Here is a 17972-nt window from a genome sequence, read left to right as displayed (position 1 = left end):
ATAGACAAGGTACCATATCTCTCTAAGTCTCAGTCCCCTTATCTCTAAATAAAGATAATATCATCAATTTTAAAGAGCTTCTTCCAAGAATTCAATGAGATGACATATGAAGATGTCTCCTATGATCCCCAGGATGCTAATGACCAGTAGCTATTATCAACATGTCTCCCAGATGCCAAAAATGCTAAGAATGGCTCCCTGGCACTCAGCATCCTCCCCAGAAGCCAATTCGAATGTCTGCTCCCTGGAGAGCACTTGGGAGAGTGACAGCTGAGCTAAGTGCTGACAGGCAATCAGACATGGAGTAGCCCAGCTGACATGGGTAAAGGTATTCCTATAGAGGGGTGAGACAAAAGAGCTGAGTGATAGGCAAAGCTGAGTACAATGGGCAAGGAAGCCAGGAAAATGGAGTCATGCAGGACCCCAAAGATCACACACAGGAGGAGTTTGGGTTTAGCCTTGGAAATTAAGCATAGTAATCAGGAACTCATGTGAACAAATGTGTGCTTAAGACCATATGGAAGATGGTCTTAAGCAGTGAGCTGGAAGTAGGAGACGAGTCAGGATGGTATTTTGATAATCAAATTGAGAAAAAAGTGGCTGGAGTCAGGGGATAAGTACAGAAGACATGAGAGAAGGAGGTAGAATCCATAGGCCTTAGGATTCTGGCTTAGGCAGCCAGAGGATGGAGGTCCTTTTTGCTGAGATAGAAGGATGAGGGGGAAGGTAAAGTGTTCACAAGGAGATGAGGATTTCAGTTCAGGACACATGAAGTTCGAGAAGTCCATGGAACATTCAAGTAGAGATGTCCCAAAGGCATCTGTCTACGCTGGTTAGAAGCTCAGGAGACAAACCTTGGCAGGAAACACAGATCTGGATGTCATCCACCTCACATGATGGAAATGGCGGGGCTCACCTGGGGAAGGTGTTCAGGGAGAAGATGAGGTAAGGATGGAGTCCTAGGGAGTAATTCCCTTCTGCTCCATATCCCTATTCAGGACACTCACAGGTTTGCTGAGTGAATGTGAGAGGTCAATGCCAGGGTGTGGTTCCCTTCTCCAAGCAACCAATCTCAAAGCTACAGGGTGAACAGACCTTGCAGGTGCCCTGAACTGCCCTCTCTCTAATGGAGTCTAAAGTGGGCAGCTGGGGCTCTGGAGCTGGAATAAGCTGGGTCTACATGGGCCTCACACAGTGAATCGCTGGGTTTACTGGTCTCCAGTAGCCCTCAAAACATCTTCTTATAAACACTAACACTGGGAAGTCAGTGGGAGATGGGCCACTTGAGAGAAAATGACCAGAGAGGCTAAAAGGGAAGCAGATATCAGTATCCCAGAATTCAAAGGAGGAGAGAATATCACGAAGAATGAGGCAATCCATCTGTCAAATGCTGCTGTGAAGTTAAAGAACATTATGTGTGAACCTTGTTATCTGCGTTTATCAGCCAAGTGGCCACTGATGACCTTGCAAGAACAGGATCAGTGAACAGGGGGGAAAAAGGCCAGATACTGTGAGTTCAGGAGTATACGGGAACCAGGAAAGTGGATAGAGTGTAGATTACTCTATCCAGTAGCCTAACCAGGAGGGAAGAAGAGATGGATCAGCAGCAAAGACTCAAAAGAGTCTCAGATACTGAGGGAGGCAAGTGTAAGATGAGCAAGAATACAGCCTATATGTGAGCTCAAGGGTAGAACCCGGAGAGGTGGAGACAGAATGTATAGGAGCAGAGACTGTAACTAAGAGGACTCAGGACAGGGGGACACTAAGCCCAGATCAGTCTTAGATGAAAAGACATTGGAGGGTGGGAGACAGGAAGCAGGTCTGAATGCAGATCTGTGCGGTGCTCTGGAGACAGAGGCAGAGGGGGTTCCTGAACAGCAACTCTGGCTTTCTCTGAGACACAAGAGGAGAGGGCCTTGGCTAATACATGGAAGGAGGTGGCAGGGCAGTGGCTGAGGGAGAAACCTGTCATGGGAGAGGGAGTCCAACACAAAATGGTGAGCCAAGAGGTACATCAGAGGTGCACCTGAGGGTAGAGGCCACAAGTCGGTGGTGGCTCCAACCTGTCCCGCCACTAAACAGACACATGCAGGACAGGCAATGCCTGGAGTGGTGAGTTACCTGGAAGTTCCCCTCTGGAAATTGTGTCTGGGTCCAGCCTGTATGTGTCCTGAAGTCTCATCAGGGCTTTGGCAGCTCCTATCTCATCCTCATCAGTGGGGAAGAACTGCCGCTGCACAGAGAGGTTGGCGATAAAACCTTCCAAATGAGAGTCAGAACAAGAGATTACCCTTGATCCAGGGGCAGAATTCCACTTGGGACCAGAGAGGCAGCCACAAAGAGGGTCTCTGGCTAGTGAAATTTCCCCGCCCCTTCCCTCAAAGGCTGTTGCCCCTTCCACCAGGAAGTTGTCCCTGATTACTCCAGTCTATGGGGACTTTTCCTTTCTTAGTCCTCACTGTACCTACTGCCCGTGCTGCTCTTTGGAACTAAGTAGAAACAGCCCCCCATATTAGTTAATATTTAGGAGCCTAGAAGTCTTGGCTCCAAAGCATTCAGTCAGAGCTGGTGGAGACAGAAGAAACAGAGGATAGAGAGGGTAACTGAGAAGAGCACGGGAGAGGACTCAGGGAAGAACTGTCAACCACTCAGTGGAAAATGAATCCCATCGAAAACCTTGATCCAGAGTAATTGGGCCAGTCAGGTAAACACAGACTTCCAGCCCACATTTCAAGTTGAGGAGTCCAAAGGACAATGACAGTTAACTAATGAAGCCGCGCTGGCCACTCATTACTGACCACTGGCACTTATCATCCAGAATGGTGATGATGAAAGTCCTGGAGGTCATCCCCCTCCCCCTAGGTTGACAGCTGAGGGGCCACCTAGACAGGCCAAGGACCAAGGTGGGGCTGCACCAGCCCAGCAAGGTCAGTCCCCTGAGAGACCATGGTGGGCCTATTCTCCTCTGTACTCCCACCACTCAGACCTGCAATGAGTTCAGGGCATGGGCTCTCCAGTTATGGTGCTCAAGACCACAGCCTGAAGCCTGGGAAAGCTTTTGACCACAGAAGTACTCCAAGGAGGCTTTTCTGGGACTCCAAGCCCTAGCTGTAAAGTAAGATGTATACCTCCCACAATCCCAGGGCTCCAGGTGGGAGCCAAGCCTTCCCAGGGTGACTTAGGGCCTTCAATTCTGCCTCTAAGCTGAGAAATGAGAGGGGAACAAGGCCATTCCTTCCCCAACCTCTCCCCAAGAGCAGCGATATCCACTGCCACCTATGACTTCAGACCTAAACATCCACTTCCAGCCATAACTGGGGACAGGGACCAAGAAGCCGTAACCCTGCCTTCCTTGTCTTCATAGCTACATGGTCAGGGACTCTAAAGAGTTTAGAATCTGGTGGGATGGGGGTAGGGGAACATGCTGCCAGGAAAAGCCACACTGTCAGCATGCCCCATTCATTTCAGGGGCAAAAACTCAAAGTCAGAGATGAAAACAACCAATTATTCTCTGGGCCTGACCTAACTCCTTCTAGGTAATCATAAGGTTTTCCAAAGGAACCAGATGATGGTGTGAGTGTAGGGTGTGGAGAACAAGATTGGAGAGGGGAGGTCATCTGGGTAGGCTTAGTCTCCTGCCGTGCAGGCAGAACAGCCTGTCCCAAGCTGCAGGCCCAGGCAGAGAGGCGGGAGTCTGGGAAAGGCAGACGTGGTTTCTGGAGGCAGTGAGCTCACTGGGCACAGCTCCAGCCTGGCTGAGCTCACCAATCCCTCTCCAGAGGCCACCCTGCCCCCAAGCCCAACCCAGTCTGGCCACATGGGCTAAAATGTCTCAGCCAGAGAGACAGCTAGTCTGAAGTTAATCAGCACTCACAACTCAGGGAAAAGAGACAAAGAGGCAGTGAAGAGCTGGGTACAGTGGCTCTGTGCCTATAGTCCCAGCTACTCAAGAGGCTGAGGCAGGAGGATCATGTGAGGCCAGGAGTTCAAGGCTGTAGTGTGCTACAATCACACCTGTGAATAGCCACTGCACTCCAGTCTGAGCTAATACAGTGAGACTCTGTCCCTTTAAAAAAAAAAAAAAAGGCAGCTGGGTGTGGTGGCTCACGCCTGTAATCCCAGCACTTTGGGAGGCTGAGATGGGTGGATCACGAGGTCAAGAGATCGAGAACATCCTGGCCAACTCATGGTGAAACCCTGTCTCTACTAAAAATACCAAAAAAAAATTAGCTGGGCGTGGTGGCACGTGCCTGTAGTCCCAGCTACTCAGGAGGCTGAGGCAGGAGAATTGCTTGAACCCGGAGGCGGAGGTTGCAGTGAGCCGAGATCACGCCACTGCACTCCAACCTGGTGACAGAGTGAGACTCTGTCTCAAAAAAAAAAAAGGCAGTGAGTCTGGAGGACTAAATCCAGGGCTAGGAGTTAGGAGAGCCCACCTCCAGGCCCACCCTACCATCTCTTCTTATGGACAGGAAAGTATTAGGGCATAAAAAGTATTATCACAATAAAAGCATCAAGTATAGTTTAAAGTTTTTAAAAAGTTCACACTCTGACCTATAAATATGACTTCTAAGACTTTACCCTTTAAAAAAACAGAAGTATACACCAAGAAATATGTAAAAAGGTGCTGATAATTCAGAAAAAATCCCATATCCAATTACTTGACCCATTTGACAGTACTATGACAGATTATCACCATCTGATAGGTAATCACCATCCAGACATTAAAACCACGTTGCAGAAGAACACTGAATAGCATATAAAGAAGCTCACCTGGCCAACATGGTGAAATTCAGAAAGAATTTTTTCTTCTGTCACAAATCTACCAACAGATACACTTTGTTTGTAAAAGATATGAATAGAAATGAATTTAGATGAGACCTATGCTCCCCAATTTGCCCTGGTCCCACCATCCAGCCCACTTGACACTTGTAAATTCATTTGTCCCTCCAAGCAACTGAGTTTGCATGCCATGGTATGTATGTATAGTTCCCTTTTTTTAATGTATATGCATAGGTAGAAAAACTATAATTTTAATAATGCTCACCACTGGGCAATTGGATTAAGAATTATAATTCTCTTGTTTTTGTGTTTTCCAACTTTTCTATAAACATGTATCACTAAAGTATAATTGTATAATCGGAAAAATGTCATTAGCAAAAAATAAAAAAAGACAGACACTAAGAAAAGGACACTAAAAAAAGAACTAACCATCATTAGACGTTAAAAACCAAGGACAGCCAACTTCCAGGTCCCCACAGAGAAGGGAGAGAGCCATGAGACCAGCAGGATCCTGTTTATATAACGCACTTGCCCACCAACACCCAGACCCAAGACAGGCTCAGACACAACAGCCCAGGCATGAGCACACGAACATATGGGCTCACTCAAGCACCTGCTCACCGTCCCTCACCTGCAGCTGAGTCCTGCAGGACAAGGTCCTCCAGCGCAGGCCAGTCTGTGTTTAGCCGCTTCACCAGTTTGTAGGCATTCACAGGGTGGGCCAGGTAGCCCTCAGCGTCAGCAGCTGACTTGCTAGTCAAGGCTTCCATTTTGTTGGCCCAGCTGTGGAACCAGAGGAAAAGGAAGAGTAATGCGTCCACCCACATAGGTCTTGACCTGTGATAATTTCTCTGGTGAGAATTCCCTGGTGCCAGGTGCTGGGGCCCTTCTCATCAAGAGGCAATGAAAAATGAATACAGTAACTCCCCACAGATACTTCTAGCCCCTTAATCTAGATAAGAGCTGGGACCCCCAATTTAAGGGAAAAGGTCTTAAATACAAAATAAACAGTGACTCCGTAGCCCATGCACTTAGCTCCTCTCAAGGACTGACATGAAGTAACCAGGCCAGCCCCACGTCACCCTCTCAAGGGCTTCCTCTAATAGGTACCCTGAGTGGCTTCCTTGTTCCTTGAGGGGCAGAAGGGAAGGAGGGCCAACTAAGGATGGTATGGGGACTTAGGACACCTCTTAATCTTGGAAAGCTTGGCTTCCTCCACAAGGATGTACTCCTTCAGAGACTGCACCAGCTCTTTTTCTGCATAAATCAGGTCAGTCATGTGCCCTGCAAGAGAGAGAAGAAAGGCACCAGTGAGAAACAGAAGAGGGATGTCCAGCCTCCTTCCTTGGAGCACAGAATACCAGCACAGAATCAAGTCCCCTGGGACAAGAACATGCAAGCTCTCTGGGGATTATGGGGACTTGGAGTTAAAGGGGGCCTAGGCACTCATGGGGTCCTATCTCCCAACTTCAGAGAGAAAGAGGCAGAGGCACTAGTGGGACATTTGAGATAAATGCACTGGATGTCACTCAAGAAGTAGACCTAAATCTCATTCTGAAACTGTTACATAGCTGGTCATGACACACGGGCATGGATATCCTGAGGGCACATCACAGGATAAAAAGCTCTGAACTTTAGGTCAGAAGGATAGGAAAAGCTTGATCCTCAGGATACAAAGGATTTGCTGCTCAGAACCGCTCTCTGGTCCACGGGCAAGGTGGTCAAAAAGACCAGAGAGCCCAAGTGCAGCCTGCACTTCCCAGGGAGAAAGACCCAATTCAGACAGTTGGCTTCCTGAACAATCAGATCACTGGGATCGTATAGGGGAAAATAGCAACTCTGCTAGTTTCACTCTTCTCAGAACTGGTCAAAACCAGTTATTAAGGCTATCCCACTCTAAATGAGAACAGGCTGCAGCCAGAGATATCCGTGGCATGTGAGCCACGGTGTCAGGGAGACGACAGTCCTGTTGGCACGTACCAATAGAGGTGAAGAATTCGGCCTGCACACAGCTCAGGACACCAAACCAGGCCATCAGCAATGCAGACACCCAGAGTTTCATGGTCACAAAGGGAAGTGTCTGAAAGGCATTCAATGACAATCACTGGATCAACAAAATGAAAAAGTAATTTAGGTGAGGAGACACATAGGCACGTGAACACATATGCAGATAATCAAACATACCAAAATCCTGGCCTAGCACACAGAAGCTAAAAAGGATAAACAGCAGAAAGAACAAAGCGTGTGCAGCTAGTGATGTGTGCTCAATTCTGGTCGCTGCTCTGGGAAGCCATATGCTCTAGGGAGAGAGCCCATCCTCTCTACTCCCAGCAACCACCTGTACCATGGGAAGGTGGAATCACAGGGGGGTATAGTCAGCTCTGGTTCCATTGCTCTATCAGTCCAAGATTCTGGCCCACTCCTTCTTATTTCTCAGACTGTTTGTTTCTGTCTCATCTTCCAAGACATATGCCAGGACAGCGTCAGGTTCTAGGGAACAAGTCCCTGCCCACAAGGAGGTAACAGTACACGAGAGACAATAACAGAAAGATAATTTGACACAATATCCTCCAGGGTACCAACACCCAAACTAAGGTGTACAACAGACGGCCAGCCAGAAGAGGAATAAAACTAACCCCTCCCAGTCTGCACCTGCCAGAGAAAAAGCAGTCAGGGGAGACAGTCTCCTGGGCAGACAGTGTTCTTCCCGTAGTAAGGCTCCTTGGCAGACACTGTCCTCATTGGCCCGTCACCATTCATTCACAAATATTTACTGAAGACCTGCCGATGCCAGGCACTGATCTAGGCACTCAGGATACAAAAATGAATATGCTACACATGGCCAAAACCTCAGGCTGGGCTGCTGACAGGGGAAAGGGGCCAGCTACTGTCTTCTCATCAGCCCAGAAATAGTTAGGCACAACCTGAGACAAGCCCCACTAGCAGTAACCCTCAGTCCACAACAGAAGCTTCAGATATCATCTTCCCAGCTCAGCCATGCAGCCTAAACTGTGCTGGAGGATTAGCACCCATCTGTACCCCAGCTCTGCCAGTCTTCTTCCTGCCCTGCTTTTGAGCACCCTACTGGAGTGCTCAAGTGGAAATTTACTAAGAGAAAACAAGCAAAACAAAGGAAATACAAATGCTTCCCCAAAAAACATAAGCCTTATCTGACAGAATTCTAAGTCTAAGCTAAGCCAGTTCATCCATTTTTTGCCTGCCATACTTGATTAGACACACAGCACATCCACCATTCCTCATCTTACTCTTTCAGAAGAAATCCTAATCCATTGAGATTCCAGGTTAGGCTCAGAGAAGGCCAACCACAACTCCCATCTGCAAATGGGATCTTCTATCACAAGGAAAGAATAAGTGAATGGCCCCATGTGTTCATGCCTATGCCAAATGTCTGCAGAGCTGACAGTCTTCCTGTCATAGTCTAGGTGTAGGGGTCCCAAGACACACAGGACAATTATCTTTCAACCTGGAACCTGCTGCAGGGTAGGGAGTATTGTGCTGAGCAGTCCATTAGGGAGTCAGAGCAGCTAGTCCTCCAGAGAAAGTGAGTAGGCCTGGGCTGGCCCTGAGGCAGAGTCCAGGCCCTCCTGGTTCTAGCCACAGGTCTGCCTCAAGGCCTTACTATACTGTCTTCTCTATCCCAGGATTTCAGAAGGCCTCTCTCTGGCTTGCACAAGCCCCTTACACCTAAGGGATTGGGTGTCTGTTCCTTGTTCCTCAAAACACTTGACTGGCTCAGGCTCAGCTCCTTCTGTATGTATGTAGGGAGGGGGCAGTGTAAACATAGAGCTGGGAGGATGTATCTATGAACAGAAAGGGACCAGCTGACTGCTCCTCAGAGCTGGGGTGGTGGGAGAACAGAGCCCAGGCAGGATTCCAAACCAGATATGGTTGGAAGTGGGGAACCCAGCATCTTTCCCCAGGTGTCTCTCCAGCTACAGTTGCATACCTTTTTAGAGGCCAGATAAATTCCAGGGAGGAAGTCTGTCCATTCCTTTCAAACCATTCTGCTCCTATCATCTATGGTTCATACCTCACAGCACTCAGGGAAAAGCCAGGTTTCTTCATTACATGAATACCAGCTGTCATTTCTCTGGAATGTGCGATCTGGCTTAGACTGAGCCCATTCTTGAATCTCAGCCTGGAGGCAGAGCCTCAAAGAATTACAGATGGGGTTTGGGCAGAGCCTCAAAGAATCACAGGTAATCACAGATGACTTGCCTACCAAGAGCCTGCAAAGTCTTGCTCTGGTGGGAAAAGTGGATAACTAACTCTGCTAGCCTGGAGAGCTGGGCACCTCCAAGTAGCAGCTCCCAGACTACCACATCAACACTGACATCTCAGGCAGGGGTACTCTGGAGCCCTACCCCATTTCTCCCAAGCCTGGGCCCCTTAACTCAAAAGGCTCTGTACAAAAAGTCCTCTAATTAGGGTTAGATTGGGAAGAGGCAGCATCCAAGAGGGACTGTGCCCCACAATGTGGGAAAGGCCAATCCCCATCCCATCTTATAACTATGCCCACAGCTTAAGACAGAGTAGGTGAAAGTATATGTACCTGCTGAGTGCCCCTACAAAGTGTCCAGTGCTGCCAAAAGCCCTGCCAGAAACCCTCAAAATCCAAGTGGAATATGTCTGGAGGTGAACCATGTCAAACTCTCTTTTATGAAAAACAAAGTGACACCAGCCTTGAGCAGAAAACCAATACTGAGTTTTATCTGTGCTGCATGCCCAGAGTTTAGAACAATGCCTGTCTCATACCAGGAACACAATGAAAAATACTTCACCTCAGACTTGTTCAAATTAGGAAACTACAACAATAGAAGATTTTACATTTCTTCTATACAATGAGTTTTTATGGAGTATATTAAGATTGAATACTATATACCAACATGGAGAGATCAAAGCATACTGTTAAGTGAGAAAAGTGGGCCCCAAATAATATGCACTCTATAATTCCATTTTGGTACGGAAAAATTAATGTATGTGTGTATACAGAGAGATGCAAGAAAAGAGTTATACGTCTGGCTCTATCTTGGTGAAATAATTTCTTTTTATTTTTATGCTTATTTCTCTACTCTTTCTACAAGAAATTCTATAGCAATTTTTAAAATTATTTTATCATATGCTTAAAATGTAAAGAAAACAAAGCAGGTCCTTCTCAAATAGACTCCAAAGGGGCCCTGCCAGCCCCAGTGTTTGGACCCCCACAGGGAGGTCCTGCAAAACCTGCCAACATCCCAGCAACAGTGAGTCACCCATCAGGCGATTGGCACTGTTTCTAAACACAGGGCAATTCCAAGACATACACCAGAGGTCCCACCAAGCCTGATCTTTGGAAAAGACATTGACAATCTGGCCAAATGGCCATGAAAAGATGTTTCCAGCTGCAAGCCAGCAGTGTCCTTAGCTTCTCTCCTTACCTCATCAGGCAGACCCTCTGCCAAGCTCCCAGCTGCAACCCAAATGCAACAGCTTGAGTTTTAACAATGTATTTAACAGCCTAGAGACAGAACATGAGCTTGCTGAGAACAAACTGGTCTTGCTTGGCACTGAACAAGAAGCTGCCTGCCTTCTATGAAGGGGGAAAACCTAACTGGACATGGCTCCCCACCACCCCCAACTCTAGGATAACAGAGCTGAAAGGACCTGTGTGTTCAGCCTAAGAGGCTCCAGAGGCTCCAGGAGACCCTGCCACTAAAGCATGTGGATGTCCATTCAGGCCCATAAGCTGCTGTCACGGCACCCTAGGCAAGTATGGGGGGCACCCTACTCTCCTGAGCCTCAGTCATCACCCTGATCTGAGCCACCCCTAACTTCCCCTACAGCTATGCTGGCCCCCACTACACTGGCCTCTCCACATCTCATCCGGCCTTCCTCCCACCTCTGCTCTACAAAGTAACCAGCATGGTTTATCAAAGCCCTCCTTTGGCTCTCTACTGCCATCAGGATAAAGTCCAAACTCTTTAGCCCAAAGGGTCCTTTTGACTGTGTGACCAGGCCCTGCTGCCCTCTCCAGCCTCATCTCACCACGCCAGGTTTCATATCTTCAACAACTACTTTATGTGAAAAATATTCTCCTTCACCAAGAACCTAATAAAGCCAAGATGTTTATCTGTATCTATCCACATACATTCTCTATCTGGTACATGAACAGCGACTGACTTCCACTTTCCCACCTGGGTACCATCAACACCACCACAAAGTCTTGCTTCAGTAACTAGACAATGAAGTAGCAGAGAAGGCTGTTAAAACTGACACGCAAAACCCAAGTTGGGTTTTCAGTCACAGTCTCGGCAGAGACTTGGCAGTCTGGATGAGACTAACTCATAAAAGGGAACTACACTCGAGGATAAAATCCACATACCACTATATTGGATGCCTCTTATGTCCCACCTTGCAAACTCTTGGTCTCACCCATCTCCCAGGTCCCAGGGTATTTACTTTGCCTTAGCTCAGTGGCGTAGACTATCCAGGCCCAAGCTAGAATCTCTGGCTCCTCATCACTATCTCCAGACTGTTGAAGTACCAGACTGGTCTCCCCAGTGGCTACCAAAGGGCCCTCATAGGGTAACCGAGTACATCTCTGTGCAGGGTAGCCAGCTTGCTAAAACACCACCTCCCATCCTCCTTTATAGCTCACTTTTTTTTCTTTTATTTTTTTGAGACAGTCTCGCTCTGTCGCCCAGGCTGGAGTACAGTGGCGCAATCTTGGCTCAATGCAACCTCCACCTCCCAGGTTCAAGGGATTCTCGTGCCTCAGTCTCCCCAGTAGCTTGGACTACAGGCGTGTGCCACCATGCCCAGCTAATTTTTGTATTTTTAGTAGAGATGGGGTTTCACCATATTGGCCAGGCTGGTCTCAAACTCCTGACCTCAGGCAATCCACCCGCCTCGGCCTCCCAAAGTGCTGGGATTACAGGCGCGAGCCATCGCACGGCCTGAGCCATCACACGGGCCTGCACCTCACTTTTCCCTCACCTTGGCTGCCCTGCAATTACACCTTGCAATAAAGCATTAAGTACTTAAGCTCTGTCTCAGGCTATTTCCTGGGAACCTAGTCTGAGATAACCACTATTTGTTTCCAAAAATCTTTCATTTCTATTATCTAATTCTCACCCAAACCTTCTAAGCTAGATAACTACCTCCATTTCAGATATAAGATAGATACAAATGACAAACAGCTGAGGCTGAGAGAGGGTTTCCTGCATACCTGACATCTGACAACAAATCAATGACAGAACCCAGAGTCAAACACAAAACACACTCTGCTGGATATTGCAGCCATCCAGTCCTACTCAGTAATCTGTTACCCAAACAGGGGAGCCACACTTTGCCCAGGAAGAGCATGCCTGCCCAGGTTAAGGACTTTATCATGGGTTACACCAAAGGTTCATAAAGCAGGTCCATGACATCCCTGGCTGAATCTCACCAGAGGGAGGAACGCAACATGGACCCAGAAAACAGCACCATGGTGTCTTAAGTTCAGATGGGCAGTCACTCCTACCTTAGACAAGACAGCACTCACAAATAACCAGCCAGTCCAGCTCAGGGCAAGGCAGTACAGTCGAATGGATAGGCACACCTGCCCTAGGGTCAGACATACTAAAAGTTAAACCCCAGTTCTATACCACTTCCCAGCTTTGTGACTTTGGACAAGTTATAGGATTCCTCAGTTTCCCCATGTATATAATAGAGACAATACTAGGACCTATATCTCGTAGGGCTATTGGAGGACTGAATGTGATGACAGATGTTAGAAGGCAGCCCCACACTAGGCATAATTTATGTCAATCATTAGTACCAAGGGCAGCAGAGAAACATCAGTGGACCTGAGGCAGCCAGCTGCTCAGCCCAAGTCAGCTGATTCCCAGGTGAGAAAGAAGGTCCAGACTAGGGGACAGTGAAGATGCAAACAAGGCAGAAATTGGGCAATCTCCACGTCCCAGGAGCGCCACAAGAGCTGAAACATTTAATTCAGGAGAGACTGGAATCAGGTATAATGTAGTACATTGATCATCAGGGGATAACCTTGGAACTGGTCAATCACTGGTTCTAAAGCTCATCAAGCAATGTTCTCTAGCAAAAGGCGGAGGACTGGACCAATACTCTAGGATCTCACACACTTACATGCCTCTGACCTGCTCATTCCAGGCTCCTACAAGTACCCAGGCCTGAGGATCTCCACTACACCCTGGCCCTCAGAGTGCCAGGTACAAAACAGGCCACACTCTAAGCAAGCACTTCCCAAGAGGTCCAGAGCAGATGCTGGCCTCTTACCAGGTTCAGACAGATTCCATCTGAGCTGGAGAGCATTCTACCCAAACACTTAATCCTCTGCCCTGCAATGACACCAACTGAACAAGAACTCTCTTCTAGGGCTCCAGTAAATCATCCAGACTTTTCATTCCCCTCTGCTCTGAGGAAAAAAAAACAACTGTCTTTCTATCCTTCATTCCATGTCCCTAGCACAAAGCACACAGACCACAGGACCTTCCAGCCCTCTTTGCTCCAGGACAGGCTGATGTCTTACCCTAAGGAACTTCCAAATTGTTAGATGTGAGCAACTTTCCCAAAGTTTAACTCTCACTCCAGCACTCTGCTGGGCTTGCACGTACTTGCATCACAGCTTTTCCTGCCAACTTCATCTGCCTAATAGTAAACTCTTGACAGACCCCAGGAGCCAGGGACACACCTCCTAGCCCTACTCTGCACACTATCAGCCAGCGTGGCCACAAATCAGCCAAGGCCTTGCTTACAGTCTCAGACCCTCCCCAGGATGTGGGAGGGCAGAGTGAAAAAGGGAGGCCTTCTTAGGAATTGAGGAGACCCTAGATTCCCTCAACCGACTCATTCCTCAGAGCTGCACCCACATAGTCTCTTCCTTTGATGAGCACTCACAGCTGGGCTCCTCCCCTGGCACATGGCCAGCTGCCAATATGAAGCAGCAATCTCAGAGTACGAGCTACCCACAGGCAAGAATAGTGCCTCAGCCACCTCTTCTCTCTCCTCCCTCATTCCAGCCCCAGGCACGCTCTAGTCAGAAGCCAAACAGGCAGGAGGCACTCAAGGGATGAACTGAGATCAGCTGCGGCCAATCTAAACCAGTGACTAAGTAAGCACTGTCTAGAGTACCCCAATGCAGAGCTTTCGACAGGATACAAGGGCCTATCACACGCCACAGACAATGTCTCAGCTAAGCTATCACCAAGTCAGCCTGCTAAGCTCTCAAAGAACTAGGGTGATCCAGTATGACAGCATCTTTGGGATGAGGCCCCCAGCCAACTCACTCCATCCTTGCTACGTGGCTTCATTGGCTGGGCCACACAGTGGACACTCTGCTGTATAAGAACAAGGAAGCTCTAAAAGAAAAGAATTCAAAGATCAAACATTCTGTGAGTGGGGAGAAGCAAACAGAGAGACTGGGCCCTGAGGCCCAGAACCACAGTGAGAGGCTGCACCTTGGACACTTCAGGGGCAGTTTAAGTACAAGCCAAAGGAAATCCGAGTTCATTTAACAGAGACTAAATTATGAAACCGATTAATGTCAGATGAGATATAGGCTGAGAACAAGCAGCAGATCCCAAAAACATCCTATAAATTCTTAGGTGGACAATGGATCTCTGCAAAGTCTGGGATACTTAAGAATGCCCCAAGTCACAAAGTGATGAACCCCAGCCCTTGCTCTTAGGACAGGATCTCCTATAAGAGGGCTGAGGCTGTGAGGCCCCAGGTAGTCTAGATCAAGAAGCACAAATCTCGGGTGTCACTCTACAGCAAAAGACAACAGTTTCAGTCTTGGGAGGGATCCCAATGCTCTCCTGCATCATCTGTTTTTTCTTTTCTTTTTTTTTTTTTTGAGATGGAGTCTCGCTCTGTCGCCCAGGCTGGAGTGCAGTGGCGCGATCTCGGCTCACTGCAACCTCTGCCTCCCAGGCTCAAGTGATTCTCCTGCCTCAGCCTCCCGAGTAGCTGGGACTACAGGCGCACGCCACCACACTCAATTTTTTGTATCCTCCTGCACCATCTTAAAGGGTCAAATAGAACACAAAGGCCAGGGGCCCACGTGGGCTGCCCAGCAATACCTGAGGCAGCAAGTGCCCTGATCCAGGCTCATGCTGCGAGGGCCAACTGGGCATCTTACACATGCACGGCACAGTACCAGGCACGTCGTCTCACTCCAGGGTCTTGTGGACAGCGTCCGTGGACAGCTATCCCCTACAGTGTTCCTTCCCCATCACCTTGCTTCCACTACAATGCCATAAGGAATGGCATTGGCCAAGGTCTCTGCTCCCACTCATATAGGCTGTTCCTCTGTCCACAGTGCCCTTTTGCCAGCCTTCCTCTGACCACTCCAGCTCATGGGTCACCTCCTCCGGAAAGTCCCCTGGCCAGAGGCAGCCAGTCCTTCAGCAAGTACCCACAGCCCGCATTCCCTTCCAGCACAGCGCTCACCACACCGCTCTGGGCCAGGACCTTCCCGCTCTTCCAATCCGCCTGTCCCACTGGGTTAGCAACTGCTTGCGGTTTCTGGCACACAGAAGGGTCCCGTTTGTTGAATTAGTTAACGAATTATCACGGGTCTCCGCAGCTGCCAAGGAAAAATAACGCAGGTTCCACAAGGATGTCTGGGGGAGAAAAGACTTTCTGATCCAATGGCCCATCTAATGGGCTCCAAGCTGGACCCTGCCAGGACAAGACCTCGGACTCCCAGCCCTTGGGAGGGTGCAAATCGGGCCTAGCAAATATGAAGCGGCCCTCAGGGCCAGGCGGACGCCGCACCCCTGCTCCCAACAGTCAGCAGCCCGGGGTCAGGCCGCCACTTCCCGGGAGCCTGACAGGGAAGGGCGGCCAAGTTCCCAGGCCCGCCCGACCGCCGAGGGGACTGCACGAAGGGCGCCGCTGACCTCACCACCCTGAGCTCGGGAAGGCTTGCAGGCGGCGAGATCCAGCCTGGGCGACAGAGCGAGACTCCGTCTCAAAAAAAAAAAAAAAAAAAAAGAACCCAGACGGGTGCAGAAACAGGGCGGAGGGCGCAGTGTTGCGGCCCGGACTGCTTTGCGGGCGGCTAGCGGCGCGACCCCTGGCCCCGGCCCCTCTCAGCCCCGCGCGGGCAGAACGCACCGCCTGGCGACTCCAGCCCGCGCCCCAGCCCTGGGGTTGATCTGGCTGCTGAGCGGGTGGGGCGCTCACCTGGACACTCGCAGCTCCCGGCGTTTCCAGAACCTCCCGCGGCGTCGCCCGGTCCGCTTGGCGCCTCCTCCCTTGGCGACTCCGCCTCCGGCAGCGGCTGGGGCTCCGCCCACTTGAGCCGCCGCCACGTCCCCACCTCACGCTCCACACGCCTTCCTGCGTCCAGGCTCCGAGCTCCCGGGGCTCCGGCGGGGTTCGCAGACCTCTGCGACCCCTGGGAACGCCCAGGCTACCCGACCTCGCCGGAGCGGGAGCTGGAGCGTGAAGCTGGAGCCGGAGCTGGCGGCCCGCGCCCTTCATGCCGCCCGCAGCCCGCCGCACGTACTCCGCGCCCGCCTGGCTTTGGCGCCCCCCACCTGCGGGCCTTGGCCCGCCCTCCTCCCCAGCCCCTGGGCGCCTGGAGAGGTCGCCACGACCCGATCCCCGCGCTGGGGCTGTAGGGAGAGCGTCCCTGGAGTCTGACGGATTTCCCTGTCTGCGCTCATGCCCATTGCCTGGGGGACCCTGCTGGGTACACGGGCCCCTTCTTCCCAGCACTACCACAGGGAGGCTGTTACAGGAGGCTGGGGTCACTCGGGTTAGGAACTGGGTATCAGGAGAGGAGGCAGACCAGTGGAGAAGACCCTGAGGAAGACTAGAGACCTGGGGCCCACCCCCTGGAGACCAAGATTGGGAGGCCCATTCCCAGGACCAAGCTCCCAGAGGGGTTCAGAGAGTTCCAGGCTCTAGTTTAGGCAGTCCTGGTGGCATGTGCAGGGGTGATGGATTCATGAGAAGGGGACCCATCAGAGGCTGGGGGGTCGGGGGGGGGGGCGGTAACAACCTGGGGCACACTGGGTTGCCCAAACCCTTCTTTATGCCATGGGCCAAAAAGAGTGGACACCTGGTTGAGCCAATCCAGTCTAGAAGGCAATAAGGACAGAGATGCAGTAAACCTCAGCCTGAGCGGGAGGAGGCCCTGGCGGCCAGGCAAGTTCCCACGCCTGCTCTGTGAACCTTCCTCTCATGAATGAGGGGAAACACGGTCTGAGAATCTCATCAGGGAGCAAGCCCAGAGCGGGAGATGCCCAGCCTCCGCCCGGCCCCAGTGTGGATATTCCCTATGGCACACGGGCCAGGCAGGCGGCCCAGACCTGGGGAAAGCAAGAGCACGCACACGGAAATACACATAAAACATGGGTGAGCCACTGTTCCTGCCTGCCTCAGCCACCGGCCCGAGCCCAGCTAAAACCACACAGAAACCCTTCTGCATCTGCTACATCCACAGAAGCTTCCTTCCATCTCCTCCCCCTTCTCAGGAGCTTGTCCCATGGATCATCCCTTTTCTCTCCTGAAGGCTCAACCATCCGCTCTCAACTAGATCTTTCCCATTGGCCTATAAATGTGTTCAAGTCTCTGCTATGGGAACAAAACCTTCATTCGACCCCACTGAGTATCTCTGTTCTCAACCACAGCAAAATTCCTTGAAAGAGCTGTCTTCTCATCCTCACGTCTCTCCCACTCTTCAGGCCCTAAAAGAGCTGTCCCTCCCACTCTTCAGGCCCTGCCGTCAGCCTTCTAGCTCCCTAACAGCACCAAACCAGGTCTCGATAAACTATAGCCTCCAATCTCTAAATTCAACGGCTGTTCTTCAGACCTCATCTGCCAGGGCCCCGAGCAGTGTTTGACACCCAGCGATGGCCACTGCCCCCCTGGAACACTGATTTTCCTTGATTTCCCCTCATCCTCTCTGGCCACCTCTGCTCAAGCTTCTTCATTGTCCTCTCCCTATTAGTAAAGTTTGGGGGTTCCTCAAGGCTCAAGTCTAGGCTTTCCATTTCCCTCTTCTCTTTACACACAGGTGACACAAATTTCTCTCTTTACCCTATCCTTACTGCTGAACCCCAGATTCATATAACTCATTGTTCAGTGTACATCCCCACTTGAGTGTCCACAGCACCTCAATGGCAACATGTCCAACACAGAGTTCTTGTTCTCCCTGA

General features: G+C 50.3%; 1 protein-coding gene across 5 annotated transcripts in view; it reads right to left on the bottom strand.

The window, feature by feature from the left end:
- P4HA2 (prolyl 4-hydroxylase subunit alpha 2) overlaps positions 1 to 16101 on the bottom strand; it is a 35264-nt gene extending 19163 nt beyond the window's left edge. For 2 of the 5 annotated variants that reach the window (XM_008014356.3, XM_008014354.3), the window contains exons 1-6: positions 15991 to 16075; positions 15253 to 15388; positions 6763 to 6862; positions 5970 to 6066; positions 5414 to 5565; positions 2122 to 2259 (exon numbers count right to left, since the gene is read on the bottom strand). In XM_008014356.3, coding sequence (XP_008012547.1) covers positions 2122 to 2259; positions 5414 to 5565; positions 5970 to 6066; positions 6763 to 6844 — 469 coding nt within the window. In that variant the 5' untranslated portion in view covers positions 6845 to 6862; positions 15253 to 15388; positions 15991 to 16075. Of the gene's footprint in view, positions 1 to 2121; positions 2260 to 5413; positions 5566 to 5969; positions 6067 to 6762; positions 6863 to 15252; positions 15426 to 15990 lie in introns of all 5 variants that reach the window. The other 3 variants (XM_008014353.3, XM_008014352.3, XM_038008208.2) reach the window with 2 other exon arrangements.
- Between the last annotated feature and the right edge of the window lie 1871 nt (positions 16102 to 17972).

The sequence above is a fragment of the Chlorocebus sabaeus genome, chromosome 23 (assembly GCF_047675955.1).
Source record: "Chlorocebus sabaeus isolate Y175 chromosome 23, mChlSab1.0.hap1, whole genome shotgun sequence".
Classification (NCBI taxonomy): Eukaryota; Metazoa; Chordata; class Mammalia; order Primates; family Cercopithecidae; genus Chlorocebus; species Chlorocebus sabaeus.
Note: the sequence above shows the minus strand (reverse complement) of the source record. Positions and strands in the feature narration are given on the sequence as shown.